This window comes from Tremella mesenterica, assembly GCF_000271645.1.
Source record: "Tremella mesenterica DSM 1558 unplaced genomic scaffold TREMEscaffold_6, whole genome shotgun sequence".
Lineage (NCBI taxonomy): Eukaryota > Fungi > Basidiomycota > Tremellomycetes > Tremellales > Tremellaceae > Tremella > Tremella mesenterica.
Window position 1 is genome coordinate 6,144 of NW_006711230.1, and position 17,861 is coordinate 24,004.

At 48.3% G+C, this 17,861-nt stretch overlaps 6 protein-coding genes across 6 annotated transcripts; all 6 read right to left on the minus strand.

Annotated features, from left to right (window-relative positions):
• Window positions 1-624: 624 nt before the first annotated feature.
• On the minus strand, window positions 625-2,980 carry TREMEDRAFT_62582 (uncharacterized protein; the record flags this gene model as incomplete). Its single annotated transcript, XM_007004967.1, has 7 exons — window positions 625-941; window positions 1,064-1,073; window positions 1,115-1,919; window positions 1,970-2,351; window positions 2,441-2,578; window positions 2,642-2,854; window positions 2,908-2,980. The coding sequence occupies 7 exons, from the start codon at window positions 2,978-2,980 to the stop codon at window positions 625-627; spliced, it is 1,938 nt and encodes a 645-aa protein (XP_007005029.1).
• A 2,191-nt stretch (window positions 2,981-5,171) lies between these two features.
• On the minus strand, window positions 5,172-7,667 carry TREMEDRAFT_62583 (uncharacterized protein; the record flags this gene model as incomplete). Its single annotated transcript, XM_007004968.1, has 7 exons — window positions 5,172-5,522; window positions 5,562-6,376; window positions 6,602-6,797; window positions 6,904-7,025; window positions 7,147-7,233; window positions 7,478-7,500; window positions 7,585-7,667. The coding sequence occupies 7 exons, from the start codon at window positions 7,665-7,667 to the stop codon at window positions 5,172-5,174; spliced, it is 1,677 nt and encodes a 558-aa protein (XP_007005030.1).
• Window positions 7,668-8,256: 589 nt separating this feature from the next.
• Window positions 8,257-9,154, minus strand: TREMEDRAFT_62584 (uncharacterized protein; the record flags this gene model as incomplete). The annotated part of the gene is made up of 4 exons (XM_007004969.1): window positions 8,257-8,338; window positions 8,449-8,630; window positions 8,678-9,040; window positions 9,098-9,154. The coding sequence occupies 4 exons, from the start codon at window positions 9,152-9,154 to the stop codon at window positions 8,257-8,259; spliced, it is 684 nt and encodes a 227-aa protein (XP_007005031.1).
• Window positions 9,155-9,838: 684 nt separating this feature from the next.
• Window positions 9,839-11,427, minus strand: TREMEDRAFT_62585 (uncharacterized protein; the record flags this gene model as incomplete). Its single annotated transcript, XM_007004970.1, has 5 exons — window positions 9,839-9,934; window positions 9,998-10,019; window positions 10,211-10,305; window positions 10,781-10,814; window positions 10,856-11,427. 5 exons carry the CDS (start codon window positions 11,425-11,427, stop codon window positions 9,839-9,841), a joined length of 819 nt encoding a protein of 272 aa, XP_007005032.1.
• Window positions 11,428-13,176: 1,749 nt separating this feature from the next.
• On the minus strand, window positions 13,177-14,882 carry TREMEDRAFT_31527 (uncharacterized protein; the record flags this gene model as incomplete). The annotated part of the gene is made up of 5 exons (XM_007004894.1): window positions 13,177-13,737; window positions 13,858-14,011; window positions 14,188-14,270; window positions 14,428-14,508; window positions 14,826-14,882. 5 exons carry the CDS (start codon window positions 14,880-14,882, stop codon window positions 13,177-13,179), a joined length of 936 nt encoding a protein of 311 aa, XP_007004956.1.
• A 313-nt stretch (window positions 14,883-15,195) lies between these two features.
• TREMEDRAFT_31031 (uncharacterized protein) lies at window positions 15,196-17,707 on the minus strand (the record flags this gene model as incomplete). Its single annotated transcript, XM_007004830.1, has 5 exons — window positions 15,196-16,239; window positions 16,401-16,517; window positions 16,668-16,854; window positions 17,159-17,332; window positions 17,640-17,707. 5 exons carry the CDS (start codon window positions 17,705-17,707, stop codon window positions 15,196-15,198), a joined length of 1,590 nt encoding a protein of 529 aa, XP_007004892.1.
• Window positions 17,708-17,861: the final 154 nt, after the last annotated feature.

A 17,861-nucleotide genomic window follows, 5' to 3' on the forward strand; every position in this document is an offset into this window, starting at 1 on the left:
GGTAAAGATTGACTGAAATACACAAAGATTGTATCGAAGGAATTGAGAAAGCTAATGAGAAGTACGCCAAAGGATACAATAGGAAACACCGGACTACGCCGAACTTCGCGGAAGGAGACCTAGTGATGCTGTCGTTAGAGAATATTAAGACGAAGAGACCAATGAAGAAGTTAGATGTTAAGCAAAGTGGGCCGTACAAGGTAGTACGGCAGGTAGGTTCTCATGCTTGTAAATTGGAATTACCAGGAACGATGGCAGGTATCCATGATGTATTCCATGTCTCCTTGCTCCGTCCTTATCACCCTCCAATATTTCCTGGTCAGCAAGCTGAGCCACCTGGGCCAGTAGAAGTAGACAATGAGGGAGAGTCTTGGGAGGTAAAGGATATTGTGGACTCTAGAGTAAATAAGAGGTCAGGAAAGTTAGAGTACTTGGTAGAGTGGTTAGGTTACGAAGGAACAGACGATTCAGTATCATGGGAACCAGTGGAGAACGTCGATGGAGCTGATGACATATTGGCGAAGTTCCACGAACTTCACCCTACTAAGCCGAAGGAAGGGCGACTGCGAAGGGCTAGGAGATAGAACGTACTGCATACAACATAGGATTACAGCTACGTACCGCTCACTTGTCCTTACTCTTACCCTTACCTTTTCCTTTTCCTTTCTCCTTCGATCTACTCGGTCCCGCGGGATTGGTGTGGAGGCTACCGATGACCGAAGGTAGGTCGAGAGTCTCAGACGGGAACGCAGTAGAGAGAGAAGCATTCCATGCCCGATTCATAGCCCCAAAGAAGTCACCGAAGTCCTGGACATCTCGAGCAGCTTGCATGCTCGGGGTCCTCCACAGAGAACGTATGGTCCGTAGACACTCGAAGGGAAGACTGAGGAGGTCGAGAGCAGTCTGGGCGGAAGCTGGGACACGAGAATTACTACGGCGACCTAACCAGTCAAGGGACGGTGGTGGCTCATACGCCATAGGGGTGACTAGGAAGGGGGCGTCGAACAGTCTTCGGCGAACATCGGCTATCTCAGTAAGGCTTCGGCGAGAGACGGCCGCTAACCTTGTCCTTGCTTCGTCGTCCAGAGCCCCAGTGTTGACTACATCTACTAACGCCGCAGTAAGATTGTTTTAAAGCGTTAGCTTGACGAGAAGAGAAGTCAAGCAGGAGAGATGTATCATTTCGGGCGGCCTCAAGCTGAGTAGTGAGACCGAGGACGAGAGAACGATAAGTGGCGAATTCCTTTTCGTCCTCAGGAATACGGACGTCCAGGGAGATACGAGGGTGGACGAGGGACAACCGGGGAGCAGAGGGACCAGCACGCTGAGTATCTTCATTTTCCACATCACCATCATTGAAGGCAACCTCCTTCTCTTTAGATTTCCCTTTTGATTTCTTTAAAGAAGACTTCGGTGTCTTCTGGGAAGCAGAGGGAGGGGTGACGGGAGGGGCCGCCGAAGAGGCCGGAGGAACAGAAGGACGCCGACTTCGGGTGCTGTGAGCCGGAGGAGAAGCTACCACTGGAGAGGACGGACGTGGCGCCGAAGGACGGGAGGCCGAAGGAGCAGAGGCCGAAGGACGGCGAGAAGACGAAGGAGGAACAGCCGGGAGACGTGATGGGCCGGCCACAGGAGCGAAGGGCGACGGCGACGGAGGCGACGGGCGGAGGTCCGGCGAAGTACGGCGAACCGACCGGAGAGACGAAGACGGTACCCGCGAACGGGGGACAGACGCTGGAGTCTGGGGAGGGGGGAGAGGAGAAGCGTCGAAGGGACGGGGCGGGATGTCCCGGGCAGAGGAAACGGGACAGAAGGAGCAGGGGCCAGACGTGCATGAAGCACAACGGAGGGCCTTGTTGTGTGGCCTGACTGCCTTGAGGCAGGGCCAATTTGGACGATTATACGTGATAATCTCACGTCTACTAATTAGCAGGAGTAACTTAGGCGTAGTACGAATAGGTGGACTCACCGGCAACGATCACACGCTTCGTCAACACCAACCGCGATCCAACGACCAGGCTCGGACTTCATCTTCTCCCACAAGTACTCTTCTTCCCGCAGTGATCTCTTCACCCGTTTGGGCGAAGGCTCCCCTCTGGGAGAAGGGGGGGGAGCAGCGACAGGGGCGGCGGGAGCAGGACCGGCGGCGGGAGCAGGACCGGCGGCGGCAGCAGGAGCGGCGGCGGCAGCAGCGGCGGCAGCAGCGGCGGCAGCAGCGATGGCGTTGGGGGGGGGGAGAACCCCGGAAGAGGAAGAAGAAGAGGAAGAAGAAGAAGAGGAAGAAGAAGAAGAGGAGAGCGAACGGCGTCGTTTCTGGCCCACAATTTGAGCAGGGGGAGGGGCAGGAGCGGCTGCGAGTTAGCAATGTCTTGGAGAGCTAAAGAACAGATAAACAAGGCCAAGTTCGGCGAAGGTGTGAGAGGTTGGACGAAGAACTCACGCTCAGGACTATCTACGTTGTTGTCCTCTACACTAACCGCCACCATATCATCATCCGAGTGTTCCTCTAACTCGGTTTCACCCTCCGACACGATTCTATCATCCTCATCACTATAATCACCCCCTTTTCCTTCGAAGTCTGACTGATCGTCCGACTCCGAACCACTGAGCGACTCCTGGTCGGAGGAGGACGGAGACTCACCAGGACGAAAGGCGGGCGTCCTGCGGCGAGGGCTGGCGGCAGGAGGGGAAGCAGGGCGAGAACCAGGAGGAGGAGAAGCAGAGGGAGAACCAGCGGGAGGACCGACGGGAGGAGAAGCGGAGCGAGGAGGCGGGACATCGCCAGACGGCTCCCCCAAAGAGAGGGTGCCGAGGCCGAGGGAGGAGACTTGGCGAGATCTATCGCCGAAGGAAACTGAACATCAGCCAAGTCCGGCGAAGTAAGGTAAGTGTCGAGGAATAACTCACGAGCAGACGACACCATACCACCAAAGTTCCTCATGGCGGCGAAAGGGTTAGAGGTGGGGGTAGGAGGGGCCATGACGTTAAAAATACTTAAAGAAATAAAAGATGATTCAAGGTAACAAATCTGTTTTCTAGGTAAGAGAGATAGAAAGTTTTGAAAGCAGATGGGAAAAAGAGAGAAGCTCGGCGAACTGCTCAGTATTTAGTATAATCAAACCTAAACCCTCGTCGTCAACATGCGGCAAACTTCGCGTTTCATCAACAAAAGGCATCGCAGGGACGATCAAAATTCCCACGCTATAGTGTCTCATCTCAATATAAGCGAGGGTTACTTCGACAAACAACGGTGTTGTTCGGCTGCCATTCAGGAAGCGTGTCTCACCTACAAAAGACACAGGGCTTCTTACGGCAAACCTCGACGAAGTTAGGGGAGTCTCATTGTCGGGTTTTGGAGTGAAAGGAGGCCCAACTACGAAGTGCGGCGCAAGGAGCAGAAGGGTGAAAGATGGTCATGGGGAGGGAGAGAATGGGGTACTACGCTGCTAAGTTCTCTTGACACGACAGAGGTGTAATCGCTCACGAGGACGTTCGCGGCTAAAGAAGGGGGCGACTGTCACGAACTACGTCGTGACACCTCGATTATTCCACCAACAATGACCCTCCTTTGACCATCAAAACCCCCATCACGTCTTAACCTCTTTACTCTACACGTAACTCAGGACTTCTGAGACCAAGTACGGCGAAGTTAGACGGAGTTAGGCTAGGTAGGGACAATGGGAGCAGAAGTGCGGCGATGTTAGGCGGAGTTAGTCTAAGTAGGGACAATGGGAGCAGAAGTACGGCGAAGTTAGACGGAGTTAGGCTAAGTAGGGACAATGGGAGCAGAAGTGCGGCGATGTTAGGCGGAGTTAGTCGAAGGAGGAAGAGGATGGCCGAGGGCTCGGGGAAGTTGGACGAAGTGCGTTGAAGTACGTCAAAGCGCGAGAGGGTTGGATGAACGTCTAGGAGGAGTAGATAATATTAGCTGAGAAGATCGCTGAAGTTCTTCAGCGATCCTTGATTGTTGTCAGTAGTAAAAGACAGATAGAGATAGCTATAAATCAAGATACATCGCCATCAGTAGATCAAAACCCTAGTTAGAGTAACTACGCCGAAGTACGCCGTAGTTACACCCCTTTCGACGTCTGCGCCCTCCTGGTTGGGTGAGACATCGACTCAGAGCGTGAAGTTAGCCGAGGTTCGTCGACCGTCGGTCTATTAAGAAGTAGTTGTTCGACGGCCGTGACAATCGCTGAAGTTCTTCAGCGATCCTTGATTGTTGTCAGTAGAGAAAGACAGATAGAGATAGCTATATACAAATCAAGATACATCGCCATCAGTAGAACAAAACCCCAGTTAGAGTAACTACGCCGAAGTACGCCGTAGTTACACTCCTTTCGACGTCTGCGCCCTCTCGGTTGGGTGAGACTTCGACTCAGGAGCATCAAGTTAGCCGAGGTTCGTCGACCGTCGGTCTGCCAGAAAATAGTTGTTCGACGGCCGTGACATGTGAGAACAAGAGACTGAGAGGTTATGCCTTAGCAGGCATTAGAACAGAGGAACTGGAGATGTCACGGCCGTCAAATAACTTCTCTTTAACAGACCGACGGTCGGCGAACCTCGGCTAACTTGACACTACGGGTTTGATGTCTCACCCCAAACAAAAGGGCGTAGGCCTCGAAAGGAGTGTAACTACTGCGTACTTCGACGTAGTTACTCTAACTGGGGTTTTTCTCTGATGGCTATGTATCTTAATTTGTATGTAGCTATCTCTATCAATCTTTCACTACTGACAACAATCAAGGATTGCTGAAGTTCTTCAGCGATCTTCTCAGCTAATATTATTTACTCCTCCTAGATGTTCACCCAACCCTCTCGACTTAGACGTACTTCAACGCACTTCGTCCAACTTCCCCGAGTCCCCGGCCGTCCTTCTCCTCCCTTCCACTAACTCCGCCTAACATCGCCGCACTTCTGCTCCCATTGTCCCTAGTTCACCTAACTCCGCCTAACATCGCCGCACTTCTGCTCCCATTGTCCCTAGTTCACCTAACCCCGTCTAACTTCGCTGTACTTCTGCTCCCATTGTCCCTAGTCCACCTAAGTCTGTCTAACTTCGCTGTACTTGGTCTCAGATGTCCTAAGTTACGTGTAGGGTGAAGGGGTTAAGACGTGACGGGGGTTTTGATGGTCAAAGGAGGGTCATTGCTGGTGGAATAATTGAGGTGTCACGAACTACGTTGTGACACCCGCCATGCCACTTCCGCATACACATCGTCTGGTGCCGCTCCCACTGCCACTCCATCTTCAGCCCACCAGAACTCACCTCCACTGATCGCTGTGCACACCTCCCTCACCTCCCCTGTGAACCTACCACCTTTACTCTTGCCACTCCAGAAGAGCCCAAATGCCCAAAGAGATTTTTGTTGATCACGGTGGTGGATGTTGGAGAATCCATTGCAGGTAACTGTCAGGGAGTTTGCACCCAATGGTAAGTTGTCCGGATCTCCAATATCTACGTCCACATGAGCAGCGTCAAACCAGGGTATTCCCTCCTTAGCAGCATGTCCCTCCACCTCCTGAAGTCCATGTTAATGCAACATCCCAAAACGGTTTACAAGATGCCTGGCAACCTGAGTCATCTTTCCATCTGATAAAGCTTTCCATTTGTCTTGTTTTCCAGCTTTTGGGGTGTATTGGTCAAACCGAGTCACACCACCGGCAAAGGAGCCCTTCCAACCAAAAGCATGCATCCTCCCATGACCTCCTCCAGATTTTGCGGCTCCATTAAGGTTGATTAAGATATGTGTTGTATGTGTCACCAGATTTAACGTCTTCATACACTCCAATACTTCATCCCGATCTTTGACTGAGAGACACCTCAGATCCCGGAAGTTTATGATGCCCACATATTCACCCAAAACTGAGTCCTTCAGAACGTTGAACCCACTTGTCAGAAGTATCACATCCAAACCCACTGCCTCCAAGAAATTAAGGTATCCAGTTTCACGAGTTTGGCGAGCCTCTTCTGTGGCAGAAAGACAGGTGTATTGTTCAGGACAATGATTCACCGAGATACCGTGAAAGTTGGTGTGACAGATACCAAGAGAATGGGTAAGGAATGATAGTTTGTCTTTGAGAGGGAGAATTTGAGCAGCTTGAGATAGTGTGATGTTATATTTGATTGGCCAGTGTTGCAGTTTATCAAGCAGGGAAGGGATAATGATATTGGCGGCATGGGCGTTGGTGTCGAGGGTGCGGTGGTGGTCACGAGTAAGACATGCCCGTTTCCGACGTTGAGTACGGGCACATGGAACAGACTTCAAACCAGTCACCAGACACAAATTAAAACAGCAGCAGAGTGTAGTGATCACATGAGACAGTAGTTCATTGGATGCAAGAGTGACGGAGAGGTAAGATTGAGATGCCCCAGCTGTCACAAGCAGCCGTGCCGTTGAGAGGCGACTTATCACTACTTCCATCCAGCAGACATCCCCCACCAAAGCAGGAAACTCCAGTGTCCCCCCTAGCTTTCAGAACCATGACCCCTTCTATGTTTCCCCCACACACATCAGAAGTGGACCTCTACCCGGCGTGCAGCGGTCATCCACCAGAGACTTGCAGCCAAGGGCATGGACAGAGATCCTGGTCAACCAACAAATAATGCCAGGGGTGGACTTGTACACATGCACGAGCATCACTTCTTCAGTGGTGGGAGTAGGCAGGGTAGTCATAGGCTGATGCCAGAGTGCGGGTAGGTGGGGGATGCGGGTAGTCAGTGCAGAATTTCCCCCTACAACTAGACCCAACCAGCGTGAAATGGCCGGATGCAAGCCATAGGTGAACCCACCTGGCTGGACCGCCAGTGTGAACTGGAGAGGCACTCGGTGGGAGAGGAAGGGAAGTAATGGAGTTAGATGATAGAAAGGTTAAAGGGAAGATCAAAGAACTGAGACCCACTGTTGTACCATCTTTGTTCCTTACAACCTCTACTTCCTCCAATTGGTCATTGGCCAATGTGTCACGAAGAGTCATTGAGGACTGTAGTTTTGGAATAGGAAGGGAAATGGTGCTGGAAACGTCTGGTCATCAGCTCTGTACTAGACATGTGAAACTTTCAGTTGGATAGCTCCGAGGCAGGGATGTGTACCTGTGATGATTCCTCTGTCGATACCCCCTTTGATCCCCCACTGATAACCCCACCAATGACCCCATCAATAACCCCTCCAATGACCTTGCTCATACACTCGACTGGTGCGGCGGACCCGACTGGCGCTGGCCCTGCAAGCGCTGCCCTATCAGCTGGCTGTCACGGCCGTCGAACGACTACTCTCTATCAGACCGACGGTCGACGAACCTCGGATAACTTGACGCTTCTAAGTCAATGTCTCACCCAACCAGGAGGGCACAGACGTCGAAAGGAGTGTAACTACGGCTTACTTCGGCGTAGTTACTCTAACTGGGGTTTTGTTCTACTGTTGGCGATGTATCTCGATTTGTATATAGCTATCTCTATCTGTCTTTCACTACTGACAACAATCAAGGATTGCTGAAGAACTTCAGCGATCTTCTCAGCTAATATTATTTACTCCTCCTAGATCTTCACCCAACCCTCTCGCGCTTAGACGTACTTCAACACACTTCGTCCAACTTCCCTGAGTCCCGGCCGTCTTTCCCTGTCCTTCAACTAACTCCGCCCAACCTCGCCGAACTTCTGCTCCCATTGTCCCTAGTTCACCTAACTCCGCCTAACTTTGCCGCACTTCTGCTCCCATTGTCCCTAGTTCACCTAACTCCGCCTAACTTCGCCTTACTTCTGCTCCCATTGTCCCTAGTTCTCTTAACTCCGTCTAACTTCGCCGTACTTGGTCTCAGATGTCCTAAGTTACGTGTGGGGTGACAAGGTTAAGACGTGATAGGGGTTTTGATGGTCAAAGGAGGGTCATTGCTGGTGGAATCTGAGGTGTCACGACGTAGTTCGTGACAGTCTGAGGGGGTTCAAATAGCCAGGAACCAACATTGATACCCTCGTCCAAGCAATACAACGACCACTCTCCGAAATAACAACCCGGCACTCGTTTATCTTCACCCTGTACCTTAGCGGTGTCAATAGCCTACTTCTGTAAGCGGAGAGGACTTCCCAAAAACAGAAACGCCTACCACAGCGACCTTCCACCCTGCAGCATAAGCGATATCCATGTGTTCACAATTGCAATTGGGGTGCCCATACAGATGAGCCAAAACCTCCGCCAAATGGGCTAAAGCCAGATCGAACTGGGGGAAAAAGGAAGCCGTATTGGGCCATAGAGAGTTTCAACTGGGACCTAGGTCCAACCCGGGAATCCGTACATAGATTACAGGTACCCCTGTCGATGAGACACCAAAAGCAATTTCCCTGTCAGCAATCACCCCTCACCAAAAAAGCGACATGGGCTTACTGTCCCCTGATCCACACGTTAGTAGATCCTGAGAACCTTACAACTGGGACTAGGCAATGCCACTTACTCCTCTTCAAAGACCACCTTCCCTTTCTCTCTTTCAACATTTCGGAACAATTTGAGCACGGTGTAGACAAACGGCCAATAATTTGCACCTTTCGTTTTCAGAAGGTCTATTATCGGTTTGACCTTCTCCTTGGTTGACACGGCTTTCAAATCGGCCCACAATTTGAGGTACTTCAGAAACCCCTAACACCCAATTAGTGTTTTGGAAAGGGAATTGAGAAAAGATTTACCTGTGCTGTCGGACTTTCGGTCATGATTGGGACAATTTCAACATTGTGATATGCGTTCTGACGACCACCCTCTTTGGGAACCACAATCTCGCCATCCTCAATGTAAGGAGGGGGCAATGAATCTGAAACACCCTTCCCCGTGGTGCGCGCCAACGGAGTGCAATATACAACAACGCTCTGAGGTTCTAGACCACCTCCGACAGGATTCTGGACAGGTGCGTCGGCAAACGAGGGCCCGGTACCGCAATTCTTGTCACCCTGAGGAGGACTGCAACTATGACCATCCAAGGGAGGAGGAGGGGGGTTAACATTTTTGGAATCCCCTTGACACAAATCATTAGGCCGTGCAACCCGTGGTTGATTCTACCACTGAAAAAAATATAATCAGCCATTAGAAATCGTTTTCAGAAGAGTTCTCACAGGAGTACGAGGAGGAACTTGGGGACGACGATCATCAGGATTACCGTTTTCAGACATGGTGATTCGCCAAAAGATATTCTAGAAGGGGATTTAGCAAAGATACAATGGATGTTAGTAAAAGAAAGTGATGAGGTAAAAGGACAAAAGAGAAGAGGACACAGGAAAGTGGATTTTGAGATCAGACAGTCAGTGATACTGAATCACATGTCATATTCTAGGGCATTCTCTCAATCACATTATGTGCCCTCACTACCATCATCACCGTCCTCACTACCATCATTTAGATCAAAAAGTGCCACATGCCACACTCAATTCAGTGGAATTTTGTTTTTTGACAGGACTACATGATGTCAAGACGACGTCTACCGAAGGGGGAGAGTAATGTCCGGATCACGGGTACCTATAGATGGGTTCCTCAAGAGTCGTACGCAGAAGTTGTACTCCACCTACCCGTTCCCGTCTCCGCTTCACTAATCTCAGCCATGGCATCGTCCGTTCTCCTTTCATACCTAATCGCTGTTCCTTTGTCCTGCTATACTTTTCCTTCATCTCTGTGTCCCTCAGCTATCTCTGTCTTCCTTTGGTCTAACACCTCATATTGTTTCCCATCTTTACTCTGTAGATCTCGGTATCACTCCGCGCCCTTTTTAGTATATAGAAACAGCCCTTTTTTGTAGATGTCTTGTCGAATGTATTTTCTCATCACTTAGCAAATCTGTCACAAACGTCCGTTCTTCTTCTCTACTGACCGACGGTCAACAAACCCTGGCTAAATACGTTGTCTTGGGGCGTCGATGTCTCACTGAGACAGGGTACTTGTTGGGGAACTACGGCTAACTACGCCGTAGTGATACGTCGAGTGGTAAACAATAAGGTGATCGTTGATGAACTGGGACTGACTTCGCCGTGGTGCATCGAACTGCTGAGTGGTAGCTCTCCTCAACTTGAAGGTTGTAGCTACTGAATATATCTCTCGCTACTGACAACAATCAAGGATCGCTGAAGAAGTTCAGCGATCCGTAAACTATCTATACTTCTCCTCTCTTCTCATAGAACATCCCTCAACTCCTGCACAGCCTCACGCTTAGTCCTCTTTGTTCAACCTCGCCGTACCTCGCCATATCCCCAACATCCTGCTCTGCTAACTTAGCCGTACTTCGTCTAGCTCCCTCCATTTTACTCAGTATCCCTTGATCTCCTTCTCCTAACTTTGCCGTAGTTCTTCGCCAGGCGGGGTTGTTGTGACTAATACTCCCTAGGTTCCCGTAACTTCGTCATAGTCGGTCTCAGTGGTTTGGGGTGGTGGTGGTTGGTGATGGATAGTGGTTTGGTGATGGTGAAAGGAGGGTCGGTGATGGTAGTTGTCAGGGATGTTACGACATGGTTTGTGACAAAATCCTTTGCCACTTGATCTCATTGACTTATAGTCTCTTCGATCCACAACATCACTAGTCTACAAACTACATCACTAGGTCTGTTCCCTGCGAGGCCCTATAGCCATAGCTCATAGACGCAGATTATTTCCAACGTCTGGTCCTGACAACAATCATCCATCTTCAACTATGTGTTAATTGGATATGCCAATGATCTCAACTGGCTAATCTCTGCAGCTTGGTCTTTGATTGTTTGCTCCTTGCTCTGTATCTCATCATAGAAGACAATCAAGTCTGTGAAGGCATTTACTCTCTCATAGGTCCCTTGGTCCCCATTGCCATCACTGTTTTGATCAGCGCCCTCCTCACGAATCTGATCACTCACGTATCTCCAACCTCAATTCCCGGAGGAGCCCATGTGTTTCTCATATCTGTTAAGAGTACTCCCAGTCGGCTCAGGAGGTACGTCGCATGTGAAACTTTACCATTCAGTTCCTTTTTCAGTTCTTCTCTTTGGTACTCGGTCAACCAGGTTTTGATGGTCCGAATATCTGAATATACGGATGGTGTGGTTTTTAGCCATGGAAGAGTGGAGACATCATCCTCTTGGAAGGCAGTGGATAGTTTTTTGTCATCCTCTTGGAAGACAATGATCTGTTTTTCGATTTCGGAATCACTGAAATCTTCCTGGTAGAAGGCTTCGGACCATCCTTTGGAGAAATAGGAAAAGCTGATATTGGATCGCGGATCTTTCACTTCCAGATGTTCATAAAGGTCCTGAGCTTGAGACTCAAGGTTAGACAATGCTGTGGTCACTGATGGTGGATGGGGGAATCTGGTCAATGCACTATTGATACAGGTGCAAAGTCCTATATTGTTCTGTCTTAAGTTGAGCAGACGTTCTTGATATGCTGTGTTCCTTGCCTGAATTTGTGAAGGATAAAGTAACGGGTGCATTGAGTGGGAATAACTTGCAAGTATGTTCAGTTCAAAATTGGTATGTAGGTAAAGGATAAGTGAGAGGGTAAGTATAACCCCTTCTTATATCTCCCCAAAACATCAGGTGGCGAGGCGCTATCAACATGATGTCTTCCACAAGGGGAAATCATGAAAGCAGTGAAGATAATGCAGGTGTGTCATGAAGGCTTGTCCTGAATGGATATCTTGATGAAACCATGTGGGCTTAAAACACTTCTGCTTTTATACACAAGGTGTGACATGAGAATATCTCTCTCCTTTGAAATCATGTCAATTGTCGAGGGGTGAAAAATGAAACGTGACTCACCTTTGTAGTCATGGACCGTTTGCAACATTGACTCAGATGTGTCTGCCAACCTCAACTCTCACTGAAAGGATGGGCCCACGTGATAGAGCCACAGCTGCCTAGCTGCATATACTGCAAGAAAAGCATCACTCCGAAGACCTCATCAGGGATAGCAAGAAGATGTAGAACATGATAAATTTCATCAAATTCTGTGTATCAACCGATGAATCCAGCTGAGATCAGACACAACTTTCCAAATTTCTTGTGCTAACATTCCATCAGAGAGTCAAAATTATCAAATTGCCCGGTCTTCCCACATCGTAGATACCAGCGATTCACTCGGAGCATTGACAGCCCTCAGGTTGAGCAGTCAACTTTGAAATTGTTCCTTCAAGTTCAAGAATGGTGTGATATGCTTGGCACAAATCCGTCAATGCCTTCACGTCGGTGTTGAAGAGTCTCAAATCAATACTGCATGGTCAGAACAGACCTGATTGTAGACATCATACTACTTACAGTGGATAATACCCTGCAGGTGCCCAAGCTTGATCTGTGAGCCCTACAATATGGTTGATTCGCTCCAGTATTGTGTACGCAGTCGAATGTTTCCCACCGGTTTGTTTTAGCTTTTCCCCCTCGTTATACAGCCAACGTTGGATGCTCAGCACATCAGAGTAGACGGACGGCACTATAATCATGTCAAGAGGAGTTACTTGATTGTCTTGATTGTCTTGATTGTCTTGATTGTTGTCACTGATCGGAACAGTGGTGTTGGTGTCAACACTGTAATCTTTCAAAGGCCTGTGTGACCAACCCTCAAAAAAATAACGAAACGCGGTCCGGCTTTGAGCATAGTGGTCGGCCTCACACCAGTATTGGTAGCCCTTAGATTCCAGTGTTTGAATATGCATTTTCATCCTGGAAATGGTGTCCACAACTGTCCTGGGAGCTTCAAAAAGGGATATGGCAGATCCAACAGCTTCAGATATCTTCTTTGTGAAGGTCAAACATCCAAATTGGCGATTAGCCAATATTTCAGATTGTAATTGCCCTGGCTCCATGTCTCCTTGGAAGTAGATGCTTGTCATACTTGAGTCAGCACTCATTGCCAGGTTGGGATGTTGAAAGTATAGAAGTGAGTGAAGGCAGAGAATGTATGAAGCCTGTGAGCGTTTTATGACGTGAAAAATATCACGCAATAACACATTCATGTATCTCAGAAGGGGTGAAATGTTAGAAAGGAGCGACCGCGATGGAAGACGACAAGGTGCACGAGTCAAGCTTGACTTCCGTATGAGATGTTTCAGTGATTATGAGTACTGCCCGAAAGACAAAGGAGCGCTCATCATGTAATCAGGGGCAGATAAGCGGTCGAACGTGTGACAACATGCGCACGTATCAAGATAACCTGAGTCTTTCAGTACGAGTAGAGTACTCACAGATTACCTTCGGCGTCTGCTATAGCCGGGAGAGAAGACACACGAGGTGTGCCAGCAGTCAAACACTTTCCAATCCATACTGAGTTGATGTTTTACATCTGCCTTGAGTTTCAAACGTGATGCCATATAAGTCGAGGCTGTCATCCTTGGCAAGAAACAAAGGAAGGGGACAGAGGCTAGACTACTCAATTGATGCATGGTCCATGTTCTTAGTATCACTATCATCAGCATTGCCTGAACTATTTTGAAAGGGCTTACAGTGTAAAACTTCCTATTCTCATTCGCACCAAACAGATCATACCTCAGCTCGGGCAACATTTTCTCCTCGAGGATCTTCAATCGCGCATCCAATGTATTGTCGACTTTGATTCTCCCCGCCATGCTAGACCCGATGACACCACCAGCAGAATCGTCCGGGAGAGAAGCTTCGAACTCGATCTTGGACTCTCTACCTGAGAGCTCTTTGTATTTTGTTTGAGCGGTAGAAGCGGCAGACTTGACGAGATCGGTATCTTTGGGACGGTGGACCAGGGTGACGGAAGGGGAGAGAAGCATCAGTAGAATCTGGGTTGTCAGCCGATCACCACTGTATCATTGAGATATTCTCCACATTTTTATGCCGATGAGAGAGTCAAAGGCGAAGGTACGAAGGAGTTGAGAAGATGGAGTAGACGGATAACCCACTTCCAGAATCAGAGCTTCCATGGCGGTCTTGTAGCTCTCTCCCGAACTGAGATCTTTTACTTTCTGTCTGGCGGCTTCGAAAATCGTCTCTAGGTGGTCATTCCTCGATCGCAAGACTTGAAGACGGGAATTGTTCAGTGCTGTGGATTGAGCGCTGAGGGTCAGCTTCATCATCGATAGACTATCCAATTCAATCGTCTGCCCCGCGGCATAAGGGAGGAACCTATACGTGCAGCGACTTGAAAGCACAACGAAGAGGGTCAGATGTAAGAATTGTAGTGGACAGGACAAGGAGGTGTGATGAAGGGTGAAAGGAAAAAAACAACTCACATCTTCCATCCCACTTCAGCTTGCTTGCGTTTCTTCTCATACTGAGCATCGATAGCTAAAGATTCTTGTCGGACAATCTTGGCCTGAGGATGAGTACTGAACCTGTATTCGAGTATATACAAGCTTTAGTGCTAACATGGGTGATAACTCTGGCACTCCTCGGCGACAGAGCAAAAGGGTGAAAGGGAGTGCTCATAGTCATGACTGGGCAAGGGGACGTATAGTTGTAAGAAGACATACCTTCTCAATGGAAAACTCTTCATCCGCCTTCACCTGTATTTCCCTCGCTTTCTCTCTGGCTTCTTGGGAGATGAACGCGACCTGACATCAGTGTGTGTCTCTTCCACGCTTGTCATCTCCGAGCTCCGAGTTGTTTCATGATCGGGACCCGTCTTCCAAGACAAATCATCGCCTCCGGATGTCTTCTCAACATGACTTATTTGATCATGGTTGACGTCCGAGACGAGCGATATGGTCTCCCTCTACTGAATTGTCTGTGGGTGGCAGAGTGACCGCAGAGGTCTCAGAGGGTGATGTACATTGGGTAGATGTCAATGATGGTTTGACAGGATGAGAGAGATGGCCGGGATGATCGTGGATGAAGGTGACTGACGGACGGACATTAGAATTGAACTCACCATCTTGTTCATCTCTGTCTGTATCTCATTCTCGCTCAACGCACCTGTACGTGACATGATGTATGGTGTAAAGAGGATGTAGTGGTGGTGATAAGTGGACAAAGGCAAAGTCAAGTGGCAAGTGGAGAGGCGGTTGAAGGAATGTGACTGACTATTCGTGGCTTGTGGCACCCTTACATCACTCTCTGTGACCTCGTCGTACTACATGGCCATATGGGCACCATCTTGCAGCCATGCAGCCTTCAGCAGGCGGCTTTTGATGGATTCAGTAATGCTCAGGCCTAAAGAGAGTCCATCATCCCATCATTCAATCATGTGGTATCTCAAAAGTTAAACAGTGAAAGCTGGACTAGTATCTCAACAAAATGCATCACCTCCCTGCTCTCTCTTCCATCTCCACTACCCTCAACTCCAACTCCATCTCTTCTGTCACTTCCTTTAACAAACCTTCTTCCCATCTTCCCCATACCCAACCGGTATACAAAAACGTCACTACGGCCGCACCCAACAACCCCCCCAGGAGAGTGAATATAGGTTGTAACCAAGATTTCGGTTGCCAAGCTGATCCTATTGTCAATCCCACCAGAGTTACCAGAGCCACTCCACATAACCTAGTTTGAAACTTAGCCGATTGACGTGAAATAGACGTATACATCCTCATAGTGTTCAAGGCAGTCTGAATGGTGGATGATTTTACTGAATCGGTCGACGTCCTTTTAGTCGGTATTGCTGGAATTGGGGGCGAAGGAGGAGAAAAAGTGGTTGTCGTATCGTTCACAGGTTCAGAATCAGATATTAATGGTATGAGAGGTGTGAAAGAAGTTGTCGTTCCATAACTCTGTCCAATGATTCCAGTGGTTGTGGTATGGATTGAAGAGGTCGGTTCAAGGATTGGTTGAGAATTTTGATTTTTTTCAGGTGAGTCAACTGAGAAAGTTGAGAAAAGAGCAAAATGATCAGAATAAGAAAAATCATATCCTGGTACCATATCGGTTAAGACGACTTCTGATTTGATACAACGTAGTTCAGGAGCTCTTTCCACACTTTCTTGTAATGGTTTTCCAGGTTCTAATCCCATACTTCCTGAATCACCATGACCGTTATCACTGACGGGATGATCTCGATATCCCCAAATCAATGGACGACGACGTGCAACTTCCGGTTGACGGAAGAATATGTAATCGAGACGTTTACCACCTTGTGAGGTGATATTTGAGGGAATGGGTTTACCATGAGAGTAAGTGTTGAGTGGAGAATCGCATGTCATTCCGAGGGAAGAGATAGCTTGATGAGGGGATGAAGAAGATGCTATGTTGGCATCGGGATGAACGGAGAGGAAAGAGTCGGTAAGAGATGCGTGATTGCGTAAGATGGCAATAGGGATGGAGAACGGTTGGGAGTTTAGATCGCCCATCTGGCCATCAGCGATTTCCTCATGAATCCGAACAAATCTCTCCACATCGACGCCCTTTCCACAACGATCTCTTGTCCCTAGCGATGTCTAAGAATTCCCCCACTGGGATGGACCTCGTCAGGCAACAGGGAGAGGTGGAATAAGCAGGACTTTTTACCCACACAAAGCACATAACGACCTTTGGCAGCAGCACCTCTGATGGCATTTGCCAATTGCCATGACTCCGCAATCCTATGAGCTTGACGAGTATCAGGTGGATGTTCTCCCGCAGCGTGCATCTGTTGGTCAATGTCACAATCTCTCTCACACAGTCCAGACGAACGATATTGTAAACGACATTCTTCGACTCCGACATTTGAATGAGAGTGTGGGATAGGAAAGCAGGTCATCATGAGAATGTGGAAGTCAAATAGACGTATTCAACTCACATGCGTGTTCCAAACCTCTATCTCTCCCAAAACAGGATGAAGTAAAACCACATTGGCCGCTGCTTTCTTGACAAAGAAATCTCCAGCGAAAGCTTGTTGAGGAGATCCAGAGAGAGAATAAGGTAAAGCGTGAGCTGAGATGATAGGATAACGTGAAAAAATTGCCAAACCAGAACCGAGTGCACCACTGTTGGTAAGTCTCAAATCCCAAATCTCAAAATCTCATTCTTCTCAATAGGTTACCTTCTCTCCTTGTCAAACTCCCGGTGAATAACAGAAAAAGTCTTGTTCCGAACCAATTCCCACCAGTTAAAGTGATCCTGCCGGTCCAACGATACGACATTGACTGAGATATCATTCTGATTGTCCGAAGGAGGAAAATTGAATGACAAGGGTTTCCGGGGACGTGACCGATTTGCAGATTGAAAGAAGACCAAAGCTGAACCGAAGAGATGGATGGGATGATAATGGAAGAAAATGGATAGACTGACGTATGGAAAAACCTTGAAAAAGGTAAAACACCTCCCACTTGATCCCTGACTATGACAAAATCATCGTATACCCATAACTCTTGTAGACAGACAATGTCATATGATTTCCCAGATAAATAATGAGCTATAGCTTGAATACGTATTTTTCTATCTTTAGATATGTATTTCAATCCCCTATGATTAGCGTTTTCCTTTTTGCTCATATGATTCTAACGTTGTCCTTGAAGTTCGTGTGATTCTACCGTTGTTCTAGACTGTCACTTGGCTCTACCGTCGTCCTTGGACTTCGAGTAATCCTATTATTCAAACAAAATCCTCTGATTTCACCTCCTTGAGTGTCTATTTGGAAATACTATTTGATAAAAGATTCGCTCCAAGCGACATCCAACGGACTAACTGCAGATGGGGACAGGTAGGTGTGAAGAATCAGAGAACCAAGCTGGGGAATTGAAATTGGAATTGGAAGGATCAAACGACATACCATACGTTGAAAGACAAAACTTTGAGAGTTTTGTTCAACTCTAAAGTGACAGGATCGGGTAGAGACATTATGTTTAATGATTTCTTCTTGCTGTATTCTGTATATTCCAGCGATCCAGCGTCCCAACAGTCCACGATGTACACAGCAGCAGCAGCAACAGGGGATGTTGATACTCGAGGATAGTATTGCTAATTGCTAAGCTATACAAGACTATAGGTAAGT